Source organism: Pristiophorus japonicus, chromosome 20 (genome assembly GCF_044704955.1).
Source record: "Pristiophorus japonicus isolate sPriJap1 chromosome 20, sPriJap1.hap1, whole genome shotgun sequence".
Taxonomy (NCBI): domain Eukaryota; kingdom Metazoa; phylum Chordata; class Chondrichthyes; family Pristiophoridae; genus Pristiophorus; species Pristiophorus japonicus.
In genome coordinates, this window is record NC_091996.1 from 44299600 (window position 1) to 44323294 (window position 23695).

The window sequence follows — 23695 nt, forward strand, 5'->3', positions numbered from 1 at the left end:
AAAAGAAAATGGGAATTTGCTACTTCCAATTGAGTGACATCATCAGTGATGAAGTGGTAACACCAGTAGCAAGTTATACGAAGATCTACTCGGGGGATCAAGGGGTATGGCGTGAAAGCAGGAAGGGGGTACTGGAGTTTCATGTTCAGCCATGAACTCATTGAATGGCGGTGCAGGCTAGAAGGGCTGAATGGCCTGCTCCTGCACCTATTTTCTATGTTTCTATGTAAGGAACCCCAATTTGGTGCATTGAGCAGCCAATAATTTCTCCACTAGTTTCACAGTATGCTCCAAACCTGATTGAAGAATAGTTGCACCATATAGCTGAATAGTTTCCAACTGGAAATTGCTGGTGGATTTCAGATCCATGTAATAAATTGTGCCCGTCAATAAACATAAATAACATTAATTTTGGAATTCTTCCATCGCCTTAATCACCAGTTTGTGGGCTCTGAATCCCATTGTATGATTTGACCTGCAGTGGGGAGACTGCAGTATTGCTGCTGTTGACAAAGTATTAACCTAGATCATTTGAATTGTTATTTGCACTCTTCCACCCCACCCTGGTAAACCCAAAATATTAAGGGCCCAAGTTTCCACACGCGCCTAGAACGGGCGCAGTCCCGTCCTGGACGCCCGTTTTTCACGCCACAAAGTGCCCCTAAAAAAATCCTCGGTATTCTCCACCTCCCTGCAGGTCCTCTGGCCCTCGGCGCAGCGCAGCACGACCTGTGGGAGGGGGGGGGGGAGGGGGCGGAGCCAGGTCCATGCGCTGAAAACAGTGCCGGGACCTCTGCACATGCGCGCTACAGTGGGCACGCAAGTGCAGTAGCTCTAGGTGCCCGAAACTGTGTGGGAGGGGCCAGAAGCACGCAGCCCCTAGCCCTGGCCGAATGGTCTCACTGGGGCTGCGTGAATAAGGCTCCTCCCACAGCCAGCTCCTGCTTCCCCCCCCCCGACCAGACCAGACACCCGCTCCCCCCGCCCCCCCACCTCCGGATCGGACCCAACACCCGCTCCCCCCGGACCGGACCCAGATACCCGCTCCCCCCCCCCCCCCCGGACCCGACCCGACCTCCCCCACCCCCCCCCCGACTGGACCCGACCCGACCCGCGCTCCTGCTCCCGCTTCCCCCACCCCCCCCCCGCCAACTGGACCTGACCCGACCTCCCCCACCCCCCCCCCCCGACTGGACCCGACCCGCGCTCCTGCTCCTGCTCCCTCCCCCCAACTGGACCCGACCCGACTCCCACTCACCCGCCCCCGGACTGGATCCGACCTGACCTCCCCTTCCCCAACCTGACCTCCCCCTCCCCGACCTCCCCCTCTCTCCCCCCCTCCCTCTCCCTCCCTCCCCCCCTCTCTCTCTCCCTCCCTCCCCGAACCGAACTGAACCGACCCGACCCGACCCAACGCCACCTACCTGTAAATCTGGTGCTGGGGACGGGCCCTGCCTGAAGTCTCGGGCCGGCCCGTTCAGCCTTCGGTCCCGAAAGGCCTGCCTGAAGCACTTTCACACAGGTTGGAAGATGGTTTATTTAATCTTTTCTTTGCTTATAAATGTTTATTCTGGTTGGATTTATTTGTATAATATTTGTATAAGTATAAATAAGGATTTATTATAGAATTTAATGACTTCCCTTCCCCCCCCCCCACCTCGTTCTGGACGACTAATTTGTAACCTGCGCCTGATTTTTTAATGTGTAGAACAGGTTTTTTCAGTTCTACAAAAATCTTCACTTGCTCCATTCTAACTTAGTTTGGAGTACATTTTCACTGTGGAAACTTTGAAATCAGGCGTCAGTGGCCGGACACGCCCCCTTTTGAAGAAAAAATTCTGTTCCAAAGTAGAACTGTTCTACCTGACTAGAACTGCAGAAAAAAAAATGTGGAGAATTGCGATTTCTAAGATAGTCCGTTCTCCACCAGTTGCTCCTAAAAATCAGGCGCAAATCATGTGGAAACTTGGGCCCTAAGAGTGGTATAAATGCCACTAAGCTGAAATACAGTATCCTTGAATTCCCTGGCTGCTACCTTACCTCCTTGGTTTTTGAATAGTGGCAGCTTGGCTCAGTGGGTGCATTTGTGCCTCTTAGTCAGAAGGTTGTAGGTTCAAGTTCCACTCCAGGACTTAAGCAAACGATCAAGGCCAACATTTCAGTGCCGTACTGGGTGACTGATGCATGGTCGAGGATGCCATCTTTCAGATGCCACATTAAACAAAGCTCTGTCTGCCTGTTTAGGTGGACATAATAGATCCCTCAACCAACACCAAAAGCAGATTAACTGGTTATTTCTCATTGCTGTTTTTGAGACATCACTGTGAAAACTGGCTGCTGAGATGCCTTTGTAACAATAGCGATTGCACTTCAAAAGTAATACACTGGCTATGATGTGTGCAGGACATGAAAAACAGCATATTATTGCAAGTTCTTTCTTTATAAATGGCTTGATCAAATGTGATGAGCCGTCATCTTATCAATGTGTATAAAAGAACATTAGAAATAGGAGCAGGAGTAGGCCATTTGGCCTCTCGAGTCTGCTCGGCATTCAATAAGATCATGGCTAATCAGATCTTGGGCTCAGCTCCATTTCCTTGCCTGCTCCCCATAACCCCTTACTCCCTTATCACTCAAAAGTCTGTCTATCTCCACCTTAAATATATTCAATGACCCAGCCTCCACAGCTCTCTGGGGCAGAGAATTCCATAGATTTACAAGCCTCAGAAGAAATTTCTCCTCATCTCAGTTCCAAATGGGTGACCCCCTCATTCTTAAACTATGCCACCTAGTTCTAGATTCCCCCACAAAGGGAAACATCCTTTCTGCATCTATCTTGTCAAGTCCCCTCAGTATCTTATAGGTTTCAGTAAGATCACACCTCATTCTTCTAAACTCCAACTCACTAAGTCAATAACTTCATCTCAGGAATCAACCGAGTGAACCTTCTCTGAATTGGAATAATATGGAATACATTTTTCATAAATGTTTCAACTGAAATATTAGAAGTAGGCTTTGTTTTATCAATCTGTCTTGACTTCAATACATCAAGTTTCATTAACTTGAGAAAAAAGACAAGATGTTTACAAATCCAACATGTGTTCATTTGTTGGTTTTAGCCCAAGTAAATGCAGTGTGGGAATCATAACTACCCCCTTCTTAACTGATGGTTTCATTTGAAAATGAGCATCTGACCTAAATATTCTGCTGCCACATCTTACCAACTCCACTTTCTAGTAGTACAAGAGGTTGATTATCATTTAAGACATTTCCTATTAATCCTTTTTGAGTTAAGGAATGTACTACAAATGCATTTATTTTGCAACTTTTCATGTGTTCTGGATTATTACGGCCATCTTGAGACTATCTGTGCCCATGGGCATGAAGTCAAACAGGCACAAGACCAATAGTGGTTCCCTGTTACGACCATTATCTCCCTATCCCGATAGAAAAGCATGAAGCAGGACTGGACATGTGGGCAGGTCTAGCATGTAGTGTGCTCCAGTGGCCAGAACTCCAACATTCCACCGAGAAGAACAGGTAGAATTTGAAAGATCTGTGCCAGTATGGTGGAGTCGAAGCATCCTCAGACTGCTGCACATGGAGGGCGAGAGTGGCTGCTTCCCTACCTTCACTGCCAGTCGTTGATGGCGCAGGACAACACAGATGATTTGGAAAAGAAAACAAGGAAAGTTGAGATGTGTCTGCCAAGGGTTTTATGGCTGGGAAACAGTTCCAGTGTGGCACGTTTCCACCAGATCTTGGTGTGTCCCCGAAGTAATGGTAGCTCTAATATTAATAAGTAACATTGGGGAGCTGGTATTTGCGGGCCCTGAACCGCAATTAAAGAAGGTGGTCTAGTACCGTAATTCATTTCTGATGTAAAGTCTTGACACATCATCCACAAAAACCAGAAGAACAAAACAAGCACAGAACTCGCTCCTTCAGAGTTCTTTTAAATAGTATCCTCATTCAGATCCCTTTCTAAGGTGCACGGCTGCACGGACAGCACAGATCTGGAAGCTCCCACGCACTTCAATTCAAAGCCTGCGCTCAGTGAATTGGAGCGCGGAAAGGGGCCCAATACACAATGGCCCGGTGAATCGTTCTGACCTGTGTCAGAGCCGATCCGAAGCGGCATTTGCTACAATAAGGAGCTCTGGAACCCGGTGAGTGTTGTCTCAGGATTCTATCAGTACTTTTTTCTGCGCAGATGCAAGTAGTCCATTCCTGCAGAGTGAACGGCACCCGTAATTTTTTTCAAATTTGTTCATGGGATGTGGGCATCACCGGCACGGCCAGCATTTATTGCCCATTCCTTACCCTGAGAAGGTGGTGGTAAGCTGCGTTCTTGAACCGCTGTCCTTTGTACAACTGAATGACTTGCTGGGCCATGTCAGAGGGAAATTAAGAGTCAACCACATTGCAGTGAGTCTGGAATCACATATAGACCAGACCAGGTAAGGCCAGCAGATTTCCTTGCCTAAAGAATATTAGTAAACCAGGAGGATTTTTGCAACAATCCAGTAGTTTCATGGTCACCATTACTGATACTAGCCTTTTATTCCAGATTTATTTAATTAATATGAATTTAGATTCCCAGCTGCCGTGGTAGGATTTAAACTCACATGTCCGGATCATTACTCCAGGCCTCTGGATTACAATTCAGTAACATAACCACTATAAACACCTTACCTTGATTCAGCAGGGGGAGGGGAGGGGAAGGGAGGGTTTATGTGGCTTTTGTTTTGCTGGCTGTCTGAGGAGCTTCATTAGATGTTACATACAGCCTTGGTCCAAATATGGACAAAAGAGCCGAATTCCAAAAGGTGAGGTGAGGTGAGAGTGACTGTCAAATGCTGCATTGATGTCACGGTGGGGCGGACAATAATCAAGGGAATAATGGAGGCATGTGAAAAAGAAACGGCAGTAATCATGGGGGATTTTAACCTACATATCGATTGGTCAAATCAAATCGCATGGGGTAGCCTTGAGGAGGAATTCATAGAATGCATACGGAATTGTTTCTTTGAACAGTATGTTACAGAACCTACAAGGGAGCAAGCTATCTTAGATCTGGTCCTGTGTAATGAGACAGGAATAATAAACGATCTCCTAGTAAAAGATCCTCTCGGAATGAGTGATCACAGTATGGTTGAATTTGTAATACAGATTGAGGGTGAGGAAGTAGTGTCTCAAACGAGCGTACTATGCTTAAACTAAGGGGACTACAGTGGGATGAGGGCAGAGTTGGCTAAAGTAGACTGAGAACACAGACTAAACGGTGGCACAATTGAGGAACAGTGGAGGACTTTTAAGGAGCTCTTTCATAGTGCTCAACAAAAATATATTCCAGTGAAAAAGGGCGGTAAGAGAAGGGATAACCAGCCATGGATAACCAAGGAAATAAAGGAGAGTATCAAATTAAAAACCAATGCGTATAAGGTGGCCAAGGTTAGTGGGAAACTAGAAGATTGGGAAAATTTAAACGACAGCAAAGAATGACTAAGAAAGCAATAAAGAAAGGAAAGATAGATTACGAAAGTAAACTTGCGCAAAACATAAAAAGATAGTAAAAGCTTTTACCGATATATAAAACGGAAAAGAGTGACGAAAGTAAATGTTGGTCCCTTAGAAGATGAGAAGGGGGATTTAATAATGGGAAATGTGGAAATGGCTGAGACCTTAAACAATTATTTTGCTTCGGCCTTCACAGTGGAAGACACAAAAACCATGCCACAAATTGCTGGTCACGGGAATGTGGGAAGGGAGGACCTTGAGACAATCACTATTACTAGGGGGGTAGTGCTGGACAGGCTAATGGATCTGAAGGTAGACAAGTCCCCTGGTCCTGATGAAATGCATCCCAGGGTATTAAAAGAGATGGCGGAAGTTATAGCAGATGCATTCATTATAATTTACCAAAATTCTCTGGACTCTGGGTAGGTACCATCGGATTGGAAAGCAGCTAATGTAACGCCTCTGTTTAAAAAAGGGGGCAGACAAAAGGCAGGTAACTATAGGCCGGTTAGTTTAACATCTGTAGAGGGGAAAATGCTTGAAGCTATCATTAAGGAAGAAATAGCGGGACATCTAGATAAGAATAGTGCAATCAAGCAGGCGCAACATGGATTCATGAAGGGGAAATCATGTTTAACTAATTTACTGGAATTTTTTGAGGATATAACGAGCATGGTGGATAGAGGTGTACCGATGGATGTGGTGCATTTAGATTTTCAAAAGGCATTCGATAAGATGCCACACAAAAGGTTACTGCAGAAGATAAAGGTACGCGGAGTCAGAGGAAATGTATTAGCATGGATAGAGAATTGGCTGGCTAACAGAAAGCAGTCGGGATAAATGGGTCCTTTTCGGGTTGGAAATCGGTGGTTAGTGGTGTGCCACAGGGATCTGTGCTGGGACCTCAACTGTTTACAATATACATAGATGACCTGGAAGAGGGGACGGAGTGTAGTGTAATAAAATTTGCAGATGACACAAAGATTAGTGGGAAAGCGGGTTGTGTAGAGGACACAGAGAGGCTGCAAAGAGATTTAGATAGGTTAAGTGAATGGGCTAAGGTTTGGCAGATGGAATACAATGTCGGAAAATGTGAGGTCATCCACCTTGGGAGAAAAAAACAGTAAAAGGGAATATTATTTGAATGGAGAGAAATTACAACATGCTGCGGTGCAGAGGGACCTGGGGGTCCCTGTGCATGAATCCCAAAAAGTTAGTTTGCAGGTGCAGCAGGTAATCAGGAAAGCGAATGGAATGTTGGCCTTCATTGCGAGAGGGATGGAGTGCAAAAGCAGGGAGGTTCTTCTGCAACTGTACAGGGTACTGGTGAGGCTGCACCTGGAGTACTGCGTGCAGTTTTGGTCACCTTACTTAAGGAAGGATATACTAGCTTTGGAGGGGGTACAGAGATGATTCACTCGGCTGATTCCGGAGATGAGGGGGTTACCTTTTGATGATAGATTGAGTAGACTGGGTCTTTATTCGTTGGAGTTCAGAAGGATGAGGGGTGATCTTATAGAAATATTTAAAATAATGACCGGGATAGACAAGATATAGGCAGAGAGGTTGTTTCCACTGGTTAGGGAGACTAGAACAAGGGGGCACAGCGTCAAAATACGGGGTAGCCAATTTAAAACCGAGTTGAGAAGGAATTTCTTCTCCCAGAGGGTTGTGAATCTGTGGAATTCTCTGCCCAGGAAAGCAGTTGAGGCTAGCTCATTGAATGTATTCAAATCACAGATAGACTTTTAACCAATAAGGGAATTAAGGGTTATAGGGAGGCAGCGGGTAAGTGGAGCAGAGTCCACGGCCAGATCAGCCATGATCTTGTTGAGTGGCGGAGCAGGCCCGAGGGGCTAGATGGCCTACTCCTGTTCCTAATTCTTATGTTCTTATGTTCTATGTAGGGCAGAGTGTAGCATCAAGGAGCCCGAGTAAAACTGGTCATTGGGAATCAAGGGGGGAAACTCTCCACTGGCTGGAGTCATACCTAGCACAAATGTAGATGGTTATGGTGATTGGAGGTCAATCATCAGAGCTCCAGGACATCGCTGTAGGAGTTTGTCAAGGCAATGTCCCAGACCCAAACATCTTCAGCTGCTGCATCAGTGACCTTCCATCCATCATAAGGTCAGAAGTGGGAATGTTTGCTGATGACTGCACAGCGTTCAGTGCCATTCGCAACTTCTGAGATAATGGGCCCAAGTTTCGAGCCGCGCCTAGAACGGCGCAGTCCCGACCTGGACGCCCATTTTTCGGGCCACAAAGTGCGCCTAAAAAAACCCTCCGTATTCTACACCTCCCTGCAGGTCCTCTGGCCCTTGGCGCAGCTCAGCAGGAGCTGTAGGGGGCGGAGCCAGGTCCCTGCGCTGAAAACAGTGCCGGGACCTCTGCACATGTGCGCTACAGTGGGCGCGCAAGTGCAGTAGCTCCAGGCACCCGAAACTGTGTGGGAGGGGCCCGAAGCACGCAGCCCCTAGCCCTGGCCGAATGGCCTCAACTGGGGCTGTGTGAATAAGGCTCCTCCCACGGCCAGCTCCTGCTTCCTCCCGACCCGACTCCCGCTCCCGCTCCCCCCCGCCACCGGACCCGACACCCGCTTCCCCCGCCCCCGGACTGGACCCGACCCGACACCCGCTCCCCCCCCCCCCGCCCCGGACCCGACACCCGCTCTCCACCCTTCCTCCCCCCCGGACCGGACCCGACACCCGCTCTCTCTCTCTCCCTCCCTCCCCCCCCCCCCCCCTCCCGGACTGGATCCGACCTGACCTCCCTCCCCCCGACCCGAACCGAACCGACCTCCCTCCCACCAGCCCCCCGACCCGACCCAACGCCATCTACCTGTAAGTCTGGTCTGAAGTCTCGGGCCCGGCCCGTTCAGCCTCCCTCCCCCTTCTCCTTCCAACAACACTCAAGAAGCTCATCATCCAGGACAGAGCAGTCCTCTTGATTAGCACCCCACCTTAAACATTCACTCCCTCCCCACCAGCGCACCGTGGCTGCAGTGTGTAGCATCTACAAGATACACTGCAGAAATTCGCCAAGGATTCTTCGACAGCACCCACGACCTCTACCACCTAGAAGGTCATGGGCAACAGGTGCATAGGAACACCATTACCTGCTAGTTCCCCTCAAGTCACACAGCATCCTGACTTGGAAATATATCGCAGTTCCTTCATCGTTGCTGGGTCAAAATGCTGGACCCTCCCCAACAGCACGTGGGAGTACCTTCACCACACGGACCGCAGTGGTTCAAGGCTGCGGCTCACCACCACCTTCTCAATGGCAATTCAGGAGGGGCAATAACTGCTGACCTTGCCAGCAACACACACATCCCATGAATTTTTTTTTAATAATTTTAATATGCAAGCAGTTGGGACTGTACAATCTGTTGTCTGAAGTGTATATCTTTAAAACCGTCCTCTCTCCCCCACCCCCCAAACTCCTCACCAGAGTGGCCTTGCCTTCCTTGGGCCTTCCAGACCCCAGACATGGAAGTGGCATGCTGCGATGAGATGACCCAAGAAATCACTCCGTAAAGCGGTGAGCCAAAGTATCAATCACTGTTGCTGTTGTAACTTTTTTCTAAAACGAGCGCAGAGTAATGGGAGAGCAGAGTCACTCGAGTTCCCTCACAAATTACGATCCCTCTCCTCCTCAGGTTCGTGGCAACACAATCTGGCAATCCATCTGTGATCATGTTTCAAAGAACAATTTTTAATCTTTTCCAGGGAGTTTCACTTAATTTCATTGTAGTGAGTTCACAGCTCTGTACTCAGCAGCTTAAAAGTAAAACCAGTGGGACCCACAGGATTGATTTTGCTAATCGATCGATTGGAACAGAAGCTAGATTCTTCCTTTCTCCTTCTCTTCATTCCTTAATTTTCTCATTCTCCCTTCATTTTCCCCTCTCCTCATTCCTTCCTTTCTCTGTCCCTCTCCCCCAGTCAGCCATGTTCTGAGTTTGGCTGTACCGTTAAGAGTTTGGTTCAAAGCTTTTGTTTTAGGAAGAAGTGTTTGTGCTGAATGGTATTTCCTAGTAAAAGGAGATTTCAGATTTGCACCTAGTGCCTTTTCGCTGACTGCCCGTTGTCTGCCGTGTACCTTTGCACACTGGGCTGCCAGGTTCAGAACCACTTCTACCTCCTACCACTTGTATTATAGCAACCACAACCTGGTTTCTATGACATCCCTTCCATCTGGGGATTATCTGGCTTCAGCTTAGTTCAGCTGGGAGTTCACAGATGTTGTGAACAGGGCTAGCACTTATTGTGCCTGCCAAGTCAATCAGTGTTATGGTCTTTCCAGGCAGTGCAATGCGGAGATTTGCTTTTTCTATATGAAAAACGACTGCCCTCTGAAAGAAACTTTGGCCCAAACTGAAGAGAGAAGCAAAGTTTAAAGGGGGCACCAGGGAATGGAAGTTACTCTCTTATATGCTCCTCTGTGCAGTCCTTTCTAAGGTACCTTATAAAAGTGGCAATATGTTCATGAGTGAGTGAGTAAGGGTCTTGCAGATACGGTTTATTCAGCAGGTAAGGGCTAATTACCTTACTTCAGACTTGCTTTTTATTCAGAACATTTGTAAAGCAGCATTAACATAGAAAAACACCCCAAGGCGCTTCACAGAAGCGTGAGCCAAAGAAGGGGATATTAGGATTGAGTGATCAAAGGTTTGGTCAAAGAGGTGGGTATTCAGGAGACTCTTAAAGTAGGAGAGAGGAGTAGACCCAAGCTGATCAAGCTTGACTTCCGGTCTGGTGTTGGACTTTAAGCTGAGTCATATCACCATGATACCGAGAATGCATAATTGCCTCTGTTGTTCTGGTCGATCTGCTATTAACACCTCACATGGGAGAAAGCCGGCTCATCCCGATGTTTTTTCAGGAGCATTAACAAAATTTGACACCGAACCACAGAGACACATTAAAGAGGTAGGTTTTAAGAAGCGTCTTCCTACTCATCCACTGTCCGGACTAATATCCTAATTGGACAATGACCTCGAGATGTTATGCTTAACTTTGATGGGTCACCTGACATGCGGACACAGAGGAAATTCTAACACGAGACATGAATAATATTGTTTTTGTAAGAGCTGGGACCGGTTAAAGATGAAATAAAGGCACGAATGATGCTTATAAACCAAAAAAGAGCAACTGATTTCATGATTTTTAAGAGTTTGTCATTGTCTCATGATTTAATACAGTGGGGTGCAATATGGCATTACAGACCCAATCCACGTCCGGACTGGGGTCAAGCAGGGCTCCGTCATCACCCCAACCCTCTTCTCAATCTTCCTCGCTGCCATGCTCCATCTCACAGCTGACAAGCTCCCCGCTGGAGTGGAACTAAACTACAGAACCAGTGGGAAGCTTTTCAACCTTCGCCGTCTCCAGGCCAGGTCCAAGACCACCCCAACCTCCGTCGTCGAGCTACAGTACGCGGATGATGCCTGCGTCTGTGCACACACACAGGCTGAACTCCAGGACATAATCGACGCATTTACCGAGGCGTATGAAAGCATTAGCCTTATGCTAAACATCAGTAAGACAAAGGTCCTCCATCAGCCTGTCCTCGCCGCACAGCACTGCCCCCAGACATCAAGATCCATGGCACAGCCCTGGACAACTTCCCTTATCTCAGGAGCCTCCTATCAACAAGAGCAGACATTGACGACGAGATCCAACACCACCTCCATTGCGCCAGTGCAGCCTTCGGCCACATGAGGAAAAGAGTGTTTAAAGACCAGGCCCTCAAAACGGTCACCAAGCTCATGGTCTACAGGGCCGTAGTAATACTCGCCCTCCTGTATGACTCAGAGACGTGGGCCATGTACAGTAGACACCTCAAGTCGCTGGAGAAATACAACCAGCGATGTCTCTGCAAGATCCTACGAATCCCCTGGGGGGACAGACGTACCAACATTGGCATCCTCGTCCAGGCCAACATCCCCAACATTGAAGCACTGACCACACTTGATCAGCTCCGCCGGGCAGGCCACATAGTTTGCATGCCAGACACGAGACTCTCAAAGCAAGTGCTCTATTCGGAACTCCTTCACGGCAAACAGGCCAAAGGCAAGCAGAGGAAACGTTACAAAGACACCCTCAAAGCCTCCCTGATAAAGTGCAACATCCACACTAACACCTGGGAGTCCCTGGCCAAAGACCGCCCCAAGTGGAGGAAGTGCATCCGGGAGGGCGCTGAGCTCCATGAGTATCGTCGCCGAGAGCATGCAGAAATCAAGCGCAGGCAGCGGAAGGAGCGAGCGGCAAACCAGGCTTCCCTCCCACCCTTCACCTCAGCCACTGTCTGTCCCACCTGTGACAGAGACTGTGGTTCCTGTATTGGAGTATACAGCCACCTAAGAACTCATGCCAAGAGTGGAAGCAAGACTTCCTTGATTCTGAGAGACTGCCTATGATGATGATGAATGTTTTTAAGTGGTTGTTGTTGTAAAAGTTGCCCACAAATAAAAAAGGTTGCGCCCCATTCAGCACAAAAAAAAGAGGGAACATTGGTCAAGACTATAAAATATTCGCAAAAATCCTGACCAACCAACAGCACTTCGTCGTCCCTATGCAGCAATGATCTGACGCTCTTCCTGGATGCAGAAAAACGTTCAACCAACTGGAGTAAAACTTCCAATTCCTATTCTTAAGACATATTTAGGAAATAGATCAGTGTTCTGCACACATCTCATGTTCTCAAAATGCACTATGTTACCTCTACACAACAACTTGCATTTATATAGCACTTTTAACGTAATAAAACATCCCAAGAAGTTTTGCAGGAGTGTTAACTAATTTTGACACCGAGCCACACAAGACATTAGGACGGATGAAAAAGGTAGGTTTTAAGGAGCATCTTGAAAGGGAGAGGTAGAGAGGCGGAGAGGTTTAGGGAGTGAGCTCCAAAGCTTAGGGCCTAGGCAGCTGAAGGCACGGCCGCCAACGGTGGAGCGATTGTATTGGGGATGCGCAATAGGCCAGAATTGGAGTAGCGCAGAGATCTCGAAGGTTTGTGAGTTAGAGGAGGTTACTGAGGTAGGGAGGGTGAGGCTAAGGAGTGATACACCCTTCATCAACAGGGGTCTTAGCTAAACAAGCAATGTACTTGCCTTGACTCCTACATCAAGTGAATCAGTTCCTTATTCAACTTGGTAGCTTTGATTAACAGCTAAGCAAGCCCAATCTTGGATAGAGAGCTGGGGGTGGGAAGGTGTAAGAGAACAAGCCTCTAGAAAGGGAGTCTGCAGAAAGACCATGCCTTTCAAGATAAGCGATAGTAAATCCTAACTTGTAAAATGAGTTTAGCCTATAACAACGGTGAAACTTGCATAGTTATTTTGATGTTACACGATTGATAACATATGAGTAAATCTTGTTGTGAAAACAGTGCTCTGTTCATATATTACATGTAAAATAAAACTGTTTGATGGTTTATAATTGATCTTGTCTCACTGGGTGCTTTTCAGTCCATCTTCCAAAAGATAGGAAAACCGCTTGAGAAATTGAAATATCCAGTATGTAGAATAAGGGGTCTTATTGTTATGCACACAATCATCTAACTAGATATCAAGCAACAAAAGTATTTGCAGATCGCAGCAGATTCAGGGTTCACTTACAGGAGCGACTGGCGACGACGAACCAGAGGAAATATCTAATGCAGACCTAATATTTAAAACAGGAATCAAGCCAGGTTTCCATAGTATAAAGTCTGGAGAATTGAAACGGCTTTGTATAAATCACTGACATATACAAGTAAAATCCACTAACTCTCTCCTGACAACTTCTGAACAATTTGGGAATTAGTTGCCTCTTGGTTACAAATTCAGCTACTCAAAAATAGAAGTCAGGTCCATCACAAAGGAAACCTCTAAATATTCAGTAATCCTACCACATTATGCAGATTTCAGCAGTAACTCCCAGCCCTGTGACCTCTATAATCAAAGGGAAAAACCATCACCGAGTTCTCCTCCAAGTCACACAACATCTTCACTTAGAGACATACATCACCAGTCCTTCATTGTCGCTGGGTCAAATCCTGGAATGACTTACCCAACAATGCAAACGATTTAGGTTACAGAGCAAGAGAAACTTTAAAAGTAGTTGAGATAGGCAGTCGAAGAAGGGGGCAATGAATCAATAGGGGGACAGGCCTGCCAGATGGGGATTGTGTGGAGGATAAGTGGCAACACAGACTGGTTGGGCTGAATAGACTGTTTCCACTTTATAATTTCTATGTACCACTATGATGTTACATTACTAGGACTGCGGTGATGCAATAAGAATGCCCACCATCTCCCTCTAAAAGCAACCAGGAATGGACAATAAACGCAGCCAAGCAAGGGTCACCCACATGCCATGAGCAAATATTTTTTTTTAAATGATCTATAGACAAGTTCCAAATACCTAGAATTATCACTAGCCAAACCCTGTCAAAAAACATATTTCTTCTTAGCATTTATTCCTATCTCACTGCTACTATTAGAGTGACTAGGCCATACTTTAGTAAACAGCTCATTCAGCTATTAATTTTCAATCTCCTTTATTTTTTATCCTTGCTAGGGTATGACTCCACATGTGGTAGTTGCCCACAGGTACCTCGGTGGCTATTTTCCTTTTGAAGCCTAGAGTGTACCAGTTGGCTATTCAACCATTAGAAACATCACAGCCAAGCAGACTTTATTTGACCCAGTACACACGCATACTAGACAAGCAAATCACTAGGTAATGACAGGAGCAAGAACCTTGCCTGAATTTTTAGTCTCCTTGGTACTCCTTGGCGAAGGCCGATATCAATCTCCATATTACAAAAAAGGATTTGGAGGCACTGGAGATGGTGCAAAAAAGATTGACAAGGGTGATACCAGAACTGAGAATTTATAACCATCAGGAAAGACTAAACAAGCTGGGGCTCTTTTCTCGAGAAAGGTGATCTGATTGGTCTTATGAATGGGTTCAATTGGGTAGAAATAGAGATGTGAGGGCCAACACTGAGTCCCAAATTAGGGACCATAAATGTAAAATAATCATTAATAAATCCAAAAAAGAATTCCAGAAAAATGTATTTACTCAGAGTGGTTAGAATGTGGAACTTGCTACCATTTGGAGTGATTGAGGTGAATAGCATAGATGCATTTAAGGGGAAGCTAGATAATAAGTACATGAAGGAGAAAGGAATAGAAGGATATGTTGATAGGGTGAAATGAAGCAAGGTGGGAGGAGGTTCGTCTGATGAAAAACACCAGCATAGAAGAGCATGCCATAGTTTGCAAGCATCTTCAGCCAATATCCATCTTGGCCTCTTCCTGAGGTCCCCACCAATGTTCCCGTTAAGCTGCGCAGCAGTCTGGAGGTCCCACACAGGCCGCTCACCGGCTTTACAATGGAAAAAATGGCACATAGGCAAAAAACTGGACGTGCAGTGCAGCCATTTAAAGAGACGGCAGATCAAAAAAATGCTACAGGAAACATTGGTCCCCACCATCACTGAAGCCAGTCTTCAGCCAATTCGATTCACTCCATGTGATATCCAGTAACGGCTAAGCGCACTGGATTACAGCAAAGACTATAAGGCCCCAACAACATCCCAGCTGTAAGAACATAAGAAATAGGAACAGGAGTAGGCCATACAGCCCCTCGAGCCTGCTCCGCCATTTAATACAATTATGGCTGATCCGATCATAGTCTCAGGTCCACTTCCCTGCTCGCTCACCATAACCCCTTATCGGTTAAGAAACTCTATCTCTATCTTAAATTTATTCAATGATCCAAATTCCATAGCTCTCTGAGGCAGTGAATTCCAGATTTATAACCCTTAAAGAAATTCCTCCTCGTCTCAATTTTAAATAGGTGGCCCCTTATTCTAAATTATGCCCTCTAGTTCTAGTCTCCCCTATCAGTGGAAACATCCTCTCTGAATCCACCTTGTCAAGCCCCCTCATAATCTTATATGTTTCGATAAGATCACCTCTCATTCTTCTGAATTCCAATGAGTAGCGGCCCAACCTACTCAACCTTTCCTCATAAGTCAACCCCCTCTTCTCCAGAATCAACCTAGTGAGCCTTCTCTGAACTGCTGTAGTGCTGAAGACTTGAAGACTTATGCTCCAGAACTAGCCGCACCTCTAGCCAAGCTTTTCAGTACAACTACAACACTGGCATCCACCCGATAAAGTGGAAAATTGCCCAGGTATGTCCTGTCCACAAAAAGCAGGACAAATCCAATCCGGCCAATTATCGTCTCATCAGCCTACTCTCAATCATCAGCAAAGTGATGGAACCTGAATCGGTGCTCAGTTTGGGTTCCGCCAGAACCACTCAGCTCCAGACCTCATTATAACCTTGGTCGGAAGAGCTGAATTTCAGAGGTTAGATGAGATGACTGACCTTGACATTCAAGGAGCCCTAGTAAAAGTGAAGTCAATGGGAATCAGGGGGGAAACTGTCCACTGGCTGGAGTCATACCTAACACAAAGCAAGATGGTTGTGGTTGTTGGAAGCCAATAATTTCAGCCTCAGGACATCACTGCAGGAGTTCCTCAGGGCAGTGTCCTACACTCAAACATCTTCAGCTGCTTCATCAATGATCTTCCTTCCAACATAAGTGGTTATGTTCGCTAATTGCATACTGTTCAGTTCCATCCGCAACTCCTCAGACAATGACGTAGGTCATGCTCGCCTTCAACAAAACCTGGACAACATTCAGACTTGGGCGGATAAGTGGCAAGCAGCATTCGTGCCATAAAGGTGCCAGGCAATGACCATCTCAAACAAGAGAGTGTCTAACCACCACCCCGTCATTCAACAGCATTATCATTGTCAAATCCCTCACAATTAACATCCTGCGGTCACCATTATTCAGAAACTTAACAGGACCAGCCACATAAATACTGTGGCTACAAGAGGTCAGAGATGGGGTATTCTGCAGCAATTCTGCAGCACTTCCTGACTCCCTAAAGCTTTTCCACAATCTACAAGGCAAAAGTCAGGAACTTGATGCAATACTCTCCACTTGCCTGGATGAGTGTAGCTCCAACAACACTCAAGAGGCTCAGCACCATCCAGGACAAAGCAGCCCACTTGATTGGTACCTCATCTACCACCTAAACATTCACTCCCTCCACCACTGGCGCACCGTGGCTGCAATGTGTTCCATCTACAAGATGCACTGCAGCAAATCACCAAAGTTACTTTAACAGCAGCTCCCAAACCCGCGACCTCTGCCACCTAGAAAGACAAGGGTAGCAGGTGCATGGGACCACCACCACCTTCAAGTTCCCCTCCCAAGTCACACACCATCTTGACTTTGAAATATATTGCCGTTCCTTCATAGTCACTGGATCAAAATCCCAACCTAACAGCACCATGGGAGTTCCTTCACCACAAGAACTGCAGCAGTTCAAGATGGCGGCTCAGCACCACCTTGTCAAGGGTAATTAGGGATGGGTAATAAATGCTGGCCTTGCCAAGGTCTCAGAACCCAGGAATGAATTAAAAAAAAAGACCTCTTGGATCAAATGGCCTTTTTCTGCGATGTAAAAACTATGCAATGTCTCCCCACCCACCCCAATAACTTGGATGAGATCAGCTAATACAACATCAGGGACCCAACTTGGCATGGTCTAAATGCTACATTATCACGCAGGCTGATGCATTTACCCAGTAAATCAAATCAACCAGGAAGCCACCCAATCCAATGCCACCAGACTATCAATACCAGAAATGAAAACTGAAAAAGGCCCTGACCTGCTACAAGATATCGCTGGCGGTAGGTCTTCTGATGGCCGATGAAACTGAAGTGATCGATAACCTGATCAAAATACTTTTCCTTGAAAGTTGGTTGTGCGGCGGATTTTTTAGCAATTGTCTCCTCGACACTTATGGTATTATCATTGATGCTAATGACGGTGTTAGCGACCTCAATGTGCGTGTTATTGGCGTTAGTGGCCGTGCCCTTGGTGCTGGAGGCTGTGTCCTGGGTGCTGAAGGCTGAAGGCTGGGTGGTAGTTTTTGTCTCTTTCGTGCTGGTGTCTGTACCCTGCTTGCCAACGTCGGTAATCGCTGTGCGGAGGTCCAGGTCCTTGGTGCTAATAATTTGCAGAGTCACTGGAACCTCGGTCTGCTTCTGGGGCACGCTGGAGTTGGAGTCACCTTCCTTGATCACCAGGTACACTTGGGGGGGCCCCGTCTCAGCCTGCTCGGTGGCGGCTTCTCCAGGGGTGGGCAACAAGGGGCCCGCGTTGGTCTCAACGAAGCTCTCGGGGGCTCTGGGCTGGGTCTTTTTCGCCGAGAGCTTGCGGGCGGAGAGTTGGGGCTTGGGTTTCTCGGGCTCGCCTTCGTCCTGCTGCTGGGGGGCGCTTTGGTGTGTGGTCGCGATCTTGTTGGAGACAAACTTCAGCTGCACGCCCCGATCGGACTGTTGTTGCTGCGACGGCGTGGTCTCCAGCAACTCGACCACCACGATGGGCTCGCTCGTTTCGGTGGCGGCTGTCGTGCCTTTGGCCGGTTGCGGGGTCCGCGTAAAGTCCTCGCCGATCAGCTCAGGAGCCGCCGTTGTTGTAGTTGCAGCGGTCGTCGCCGCCTCTTCGGTAGACGGCGGCAGCTCGATGATCATTTCTTCCTCCGGCGGCGGCGTGCTGCGCGTCGGCGTCGCCGCGATGTCCAAGGACGGCAAAGTGATCTCGGCCTCGCCGTTGTCCGACGTTATCTTGATGAGGTACGGGTGCCACACCGGCTCGGTGGCGCCGCCGTCCGCTTGCGTGGGGTTGCCGGTGATCTCTTCCATGTCGATCTGAATTTGCAACGACTGAGGCAGCGTAGTGGTGTCGGCGGCGGTGATGCTACTGGTGGTGGTGGCGTTCTCCGCCACCTCGATGATCAGCGATGTGACGGGTGCGCCAGTGGCGTCCGGCGGACTGGGCATGGCGGTGCTGTCAGTGGGCGCCTGACCGGGAGAAAGGCCGGGCGGGATAAACAGTGCGTCAGACAGCGCTGGGAGGAAGAGCAGCAGGAGCAAACTGAACGGCCTGCCGCACTTCATGGCTCGAGCTGGAAGGCCGGCCGGGGCCCCGTATCCCTGTCTCGCTCTCTTGCTCTCTCGCGCGCACGAATCACATGACTCCCGGGCGGCGCATGACCAACTGTCAGCCCATTGTTGTCGTCCGTTCGAACGCAGGCGCGCGTGCCGGCCTGCGTACGTACGTGCGAGAGCGCGTGCTCTTCCCCACACACACAAACACGGCGGCGCAGACGACTCGGCTGGTGTCGGAACAATTACAGGGAGGCTGCGCGCTGGTCGCGTGCGGGCTGCGGCCTCGCGATTGGCCGCCCAGGGCGGGCCGAGGTAGGGTGGTGCACTGCGATCCCACTCCCGCTTCAATCGCGCTCTGTTCAAGTGATTTTGCCTGACGGGGCTTGTTCAGCACTGCATTCAAGGAAGCGGGTTTGATGACGTCATTTCACAACGCGCTATCAGCCAGTTCCCTTGAAGGGTCCATGTCCAGTTCATTTTGACAGTTCGACAGCATTGGTCAGTGTTTCACAGCATTGAGGTGCTGCAAACATTGACATAAAGGTGCACGGCTGCACCCAGGCTCTCCCACGACTCGCTTATGGAGGGAGTCGCAGCACGCAAGGCGGTTCTCTTCCCTTCCAAAGGACGGAAGAGACTTCCCCGGTAGACCAACCACATTGTACAGGAGGGCACTAGCAGGGATGTCGTCAGGAGGACCAGCTGCAGTTGGGCAAACATTTCAATGATCTCAGTGGATCAGGAAACGTTATTGCAAAGCCACACATCCTGCTGTGCCTCTCATCACATCCCCATCACTCTGTCTTCCCTCCTCCACCAATACTCACACCAACTTACCTTGCACCTCCAGCCATCCCTTTCTATCTACATGATTACATCCCCATCTCACTAGCCACCCCTCACACTTATCCTTGTCCAATCATCGAATCACAGAAGTTTATAGCACAGAAGGAGGCCATTTCATCCCATCGTGCCCATGCTGGCCAACAAGAGGCTATCCAGCCTAATCCCACTTTCCAGCTCTAGGTCAGGTTACGGCGCTTCAAGTGCATATCCAAGTACTTTTTAAATGTGGTGTTTCTGCATCTACCACCCTTTCAGGCAGTGAGTTCCAGACCCCCACAATCCTCTTAAGAAATTTCCCCTCAAATCCCCTCTGAACCTTCTACCAATTACTTTAAATTTATGCCCCCTGGTTGTTCACCCCTCTGCTAAGGAAAATATGCTCTTTCTATCCACTACATCTATGCCCCTCATAATTTTATACACTTCATAAGAACATAAGAATATAAGAATTACGAACACGAGTAGGCCATCTAGCCCCTCGAGCCTGCTCCGCCATTCAACAAGATCATGGCTGGTCTGGCCGTGGACTCAGCTCCACTTACCCGCCCGCTCCCCGTAACCCTTACTTCCCTTATTGGTTAAAAATCTATCTATCTGTGACTTGAATACATTCAATGAGCTAGCCTCATCTCTTAAATCTTCCTTGGGTAGAGAATTCCACAGATTCACAACCCTCTGGGAGAAGAAATTCCTTCTCAACTCGGTTTTAAATTGGCTCCCCCATATTTTGAGGCTGTGCCCCCTAAACCTCAATGAGGTCTCCCCTCAGCCTCCTCTGTTCCAAGAAAAACAAACCCAGCCTATTCAATCTGTCTTCATAGCTAAGATTCTCCACTCCCGGAAACATCCTCGTAAATCTTCTCTGTACCCTTTCCAGTGCAATCACGTCCTTCCTGTAAAGCAGTGACCAGAACTGCATGCAGTACTCCAGCTATGGCCTAACCAGTGTTTTATATAGTTGAAGCATAACCCCCCTGCTCTTATATTCTATGCCTCGGCTAACAAGGGCAAGCATTCCGTATGCCTTCTTAACCACCTTATCCACCTGGCCTACTACCTTCAGGGATCTGTGGACCAATGGTGGAGCTTTGGATGCATGGCCTATTCAGTTGGAGCTCTGTTGCTGTGAGAGAAGGAGCTACCTGCTTTGTTCCTGCCTGGAAGGCCTAGAGTGAACCCTGAGACCAGCCCAGAGGGAGAGGAGGAGAGCAGAAAATTTATCAACTTATGACTACTACAGAGAGTTGGAGAGAGGGGGAAAAGAACAACCTGAGAAAACACCATCCAGTGTGGAAGGAGGGAGAGCCATTTCTACAATCTTCGACAGGTGGGTGTGTTTTGGTGCATTCCCTGAAAGACTTTGTTGTATCGGTGGGGGGAGGAAAGAAGACCATCTCGAGGGCCGGAACATCACGGGGGGTGTGTGTGTGTGGAAGTGTGTGTGGGGGTCTTGCTTACAGCTAGGCCCCACACACCACTGAAGCACCCCTCCCCCATTGCCTAGCCTGGGATAGCTGGAGCTACCTGGCTGAAGTATTACTAATCACCCTATTTAACATCGTTGGGAGTGTGTGCCTAGGTGGCTCCAGCTGCCCCAGGTGAAGACATCTTCTCCCCCCACCCGAAGACCATCTACAAGGACTGTGTCTTTTTTTTTCCATCATCTGGGGAGTGCACCCCAGAAAAACGCCCACCCATCGCTGTGAGGGGAGACCTCTTTCCCACCCCCCGCTCTCTCTCTCTGTCACTCTCTCTGTCTCTCCCCTCTCTCTCTGAGAGCCCCTTTCCTCCTTAAATTAAAGTTAATTAAGACAACTGAGCGGAGTGAGCAAGGCCCTGCCCCATTCGTTAACTAGGGGAGAGGTGTGCCCCATTAAGCGCTCCCTCTGCTCAAAACACTAACGAGGCCAATTAAAGACCATTAAGGCCTGTGACTTTGGGGTGGGTGTAGCCCTTAAAAGGACCCCGTGATGGCGACCCCATCCACGCCAGTGGTAGGGCCAGCTAAGACGTACGCGCAGGCGGCGTCCACATCCACGGCGCCTCCTGCGCCTCTTGCTGCCCTGCCACCTTTCAGACTCGTAACAAAAAAACACGGGGTCAAGAGCTACACTCAATCTACAATGAGCATCGAGGAGTGCGTGCGGGCGATGGCTGGGGTAGTCGGCCCCTCGGCCATTGTCACGGCCTCCAAGATGTCTGGGAAGGCTGTATTCTTCCTGGGGTCGGAGCGGGCGGTGTCCCTGGCCCTCGAAAAGGGGCTCAGGGTGGGCGGGACGTTCCTGCCGGTGGACCCTCTCGAGGCCACCGCGCAGAGGGTCATCCTTTCTAACGTCCCGCCCTTTGTTCCCGCTGAGTTCCTCCTCCCTCACCTACACCAACTGGGGGAGGTAAGGTCGGGGATCAACCCCATACCGCTCGGCCTCAGGGAGATCAGCCTGCGCCACGTGTTCTCCTTCCGCTGCCAGCTCTTTGTCTGGCTGGCGCAGGAGGAGACGACGGAGGGATCGTTTAATGTGGTGCACGAGGGGACTGCCTACCGCGTCTTCTGGACGTCGGACGGCGTGCGGTGCCATGCCTGTAGGGAGGTGGGGCACGTTCGCAAGAACTGCCCCACCTCCAAGGCCGCCAAACCACCGAGGGCGGTCAAGGCTGGCGCCGCCGCCACCCCTCCCCCTAGTTGCGTCCGCGTGCCGGGAGCCGTAGGTGCGCGGGCATCGTCGGGGGCCTTTGTTTTCACGGCCTCCGGCGGGGGGGAGGGAGAGCGTCTGATCGGAAGGAAGGCGCGGAAGAAGGCGAAACATCTCGAGGCGGGTCCCCTCAGTGCGCCAGACAATTTGTTTACCGCACTCAGCCCAACCCCGTCACCAGCGAGCGCGGGGTGCCCTGAGCCCGTGCCCGAGCCCTTGACCAATACCGCAGAGGGGTTCGGGCGCGGGCAAGATAAAAAAAGGGGGGAGTGGAGCGGTAGGCCTCGGCAGACATGGAAGTCTCCCTGCCTCCGCGCCCCCCCAGGAACAAAAGGAGGCACCGCTCCACTGAGGCGGAGGGGGAACAACATCCCTCCGCGGAGGAGTCGGTGCCCGCCGCGTGTCCCACGTCCCCCACCAGCGCCCCCAAACTGCGCCGTAGGCAGGAGGAATCTGTCCCCGGGGAGGGTGAGGCAGTCGATGCTGCCCAGCCTCTGCCTCCCGGGGATGGCGTGGAAGATCTGCCTGTCGTGGGGTGGCGCGGGGCCAGCGGAGGAATGCGTTGCCGCCGGGTTAAGTGTCCCGGGGACTGAGGCGGGCGGAGCCGAAAAGGCCGAACCTGAGCCCGCACAGCTATTAACCAACTTCCCCCGGGAGTCGCTTGGCCCGGAAGAAACAGAAAATATGAACAATTTTAACGATTCTGTACACGCTGGGCTGGGGGATGGCGGCGGGGAGGGGGACTCGGTGGGGGACGAGGGAGAAGATCTTGAGTCCATCGCCAATGAGGCGGTGGATCTCCTCGTGCCCGCCGCTGAGTCCCCCCTCATTCCTGTAAAGGAACTCCGGGACTTTTTGGCCCAGAGCCAGGGTCGCCGCAACCGAGCCCATCTGGCCCGGGAAAAATGGTCCGAGCCGGGGCTGCTCATCGCGTCCGTCCGCGCCGCCGCTAAAACCATGGACGCGGGCGGGCCCTTATCAAAGGCGCAAGGCCTTGAGCTGCGCCGGCTCAAAAGGTTCCTCGCTGGGCTGCTGAAGGAGTGGAGATCAACAAACGACTTCACTCCCCCCCCCCCACCCCCCGCCCACAATAGGTTAGGTAGAGGTTGCACTATGCTTTTGTCATGAAGATAACCATAGCCAGCCTCAACATCAACGGCGGCAGAGGGGCACGCCGTAGATTTGACAATTTTTCGCTCCTGCGGGAGGGGAAATATGCGGTGTGCTTCCTGCAAGAAACCCACACCGTTCTGGGAGACGAAGCCACGTGGCTCCTGGAATGGCAAGGAGAGGTCCGCATGAGCCACCTCACCGCCACTTCTTGTGGGGTGGCCATCTTGCTGGCCCCGCATTTTCAGCCGGAGATCTTGGGGGTCAAGGAGCCCGTGCCAGGCCGCTTGTTGCACGTCACGGTTCGCCTCGGGGACGTGCCGCTCCATCTCGTGAACGTGTACGCCCCTCAGCCCGGCCAGCAGCAAGCGCGCTTCTTCGAAGAAGTGTCCGCTCTTCTTGGCTCCGTCGACGTCGGCGACTGCATTGTCCTCGGGGGGGATTTTAACTGCACCCTCGAGGCGAGGGACCCGAGGTGCCCCGCAGAACAT

The 23695-nt window shown here is 49.7% G+C and overlaps 1 protein-coding gene across 1 annotated transcript in view; it reads right to left on the reverse strand.

The window, feature by feature from the left end:
• The window catches only part of dpp7 (dipeptidyl-peptidase 7), a 100080-nt gene extending 81375 nt beyond the window's left edge, over positions 1 to 18705 (reverse strand). The window contains exon 1 of the mRNA XM_070862836.1: positions 17274 to 18705. Within this exon, the coding sequence (XP_070718937.1) occupies positions 17274 to 18567 (1294 nt within the window). The 5' untranslated portion in view covers positions 18568 to 18705. The remainder of the gene's footprint in view (positions 1 to 17273) is intronic.
• Between the last annotated feature and the right edge of the window lie 4990 nt (positions 18706 to 23695).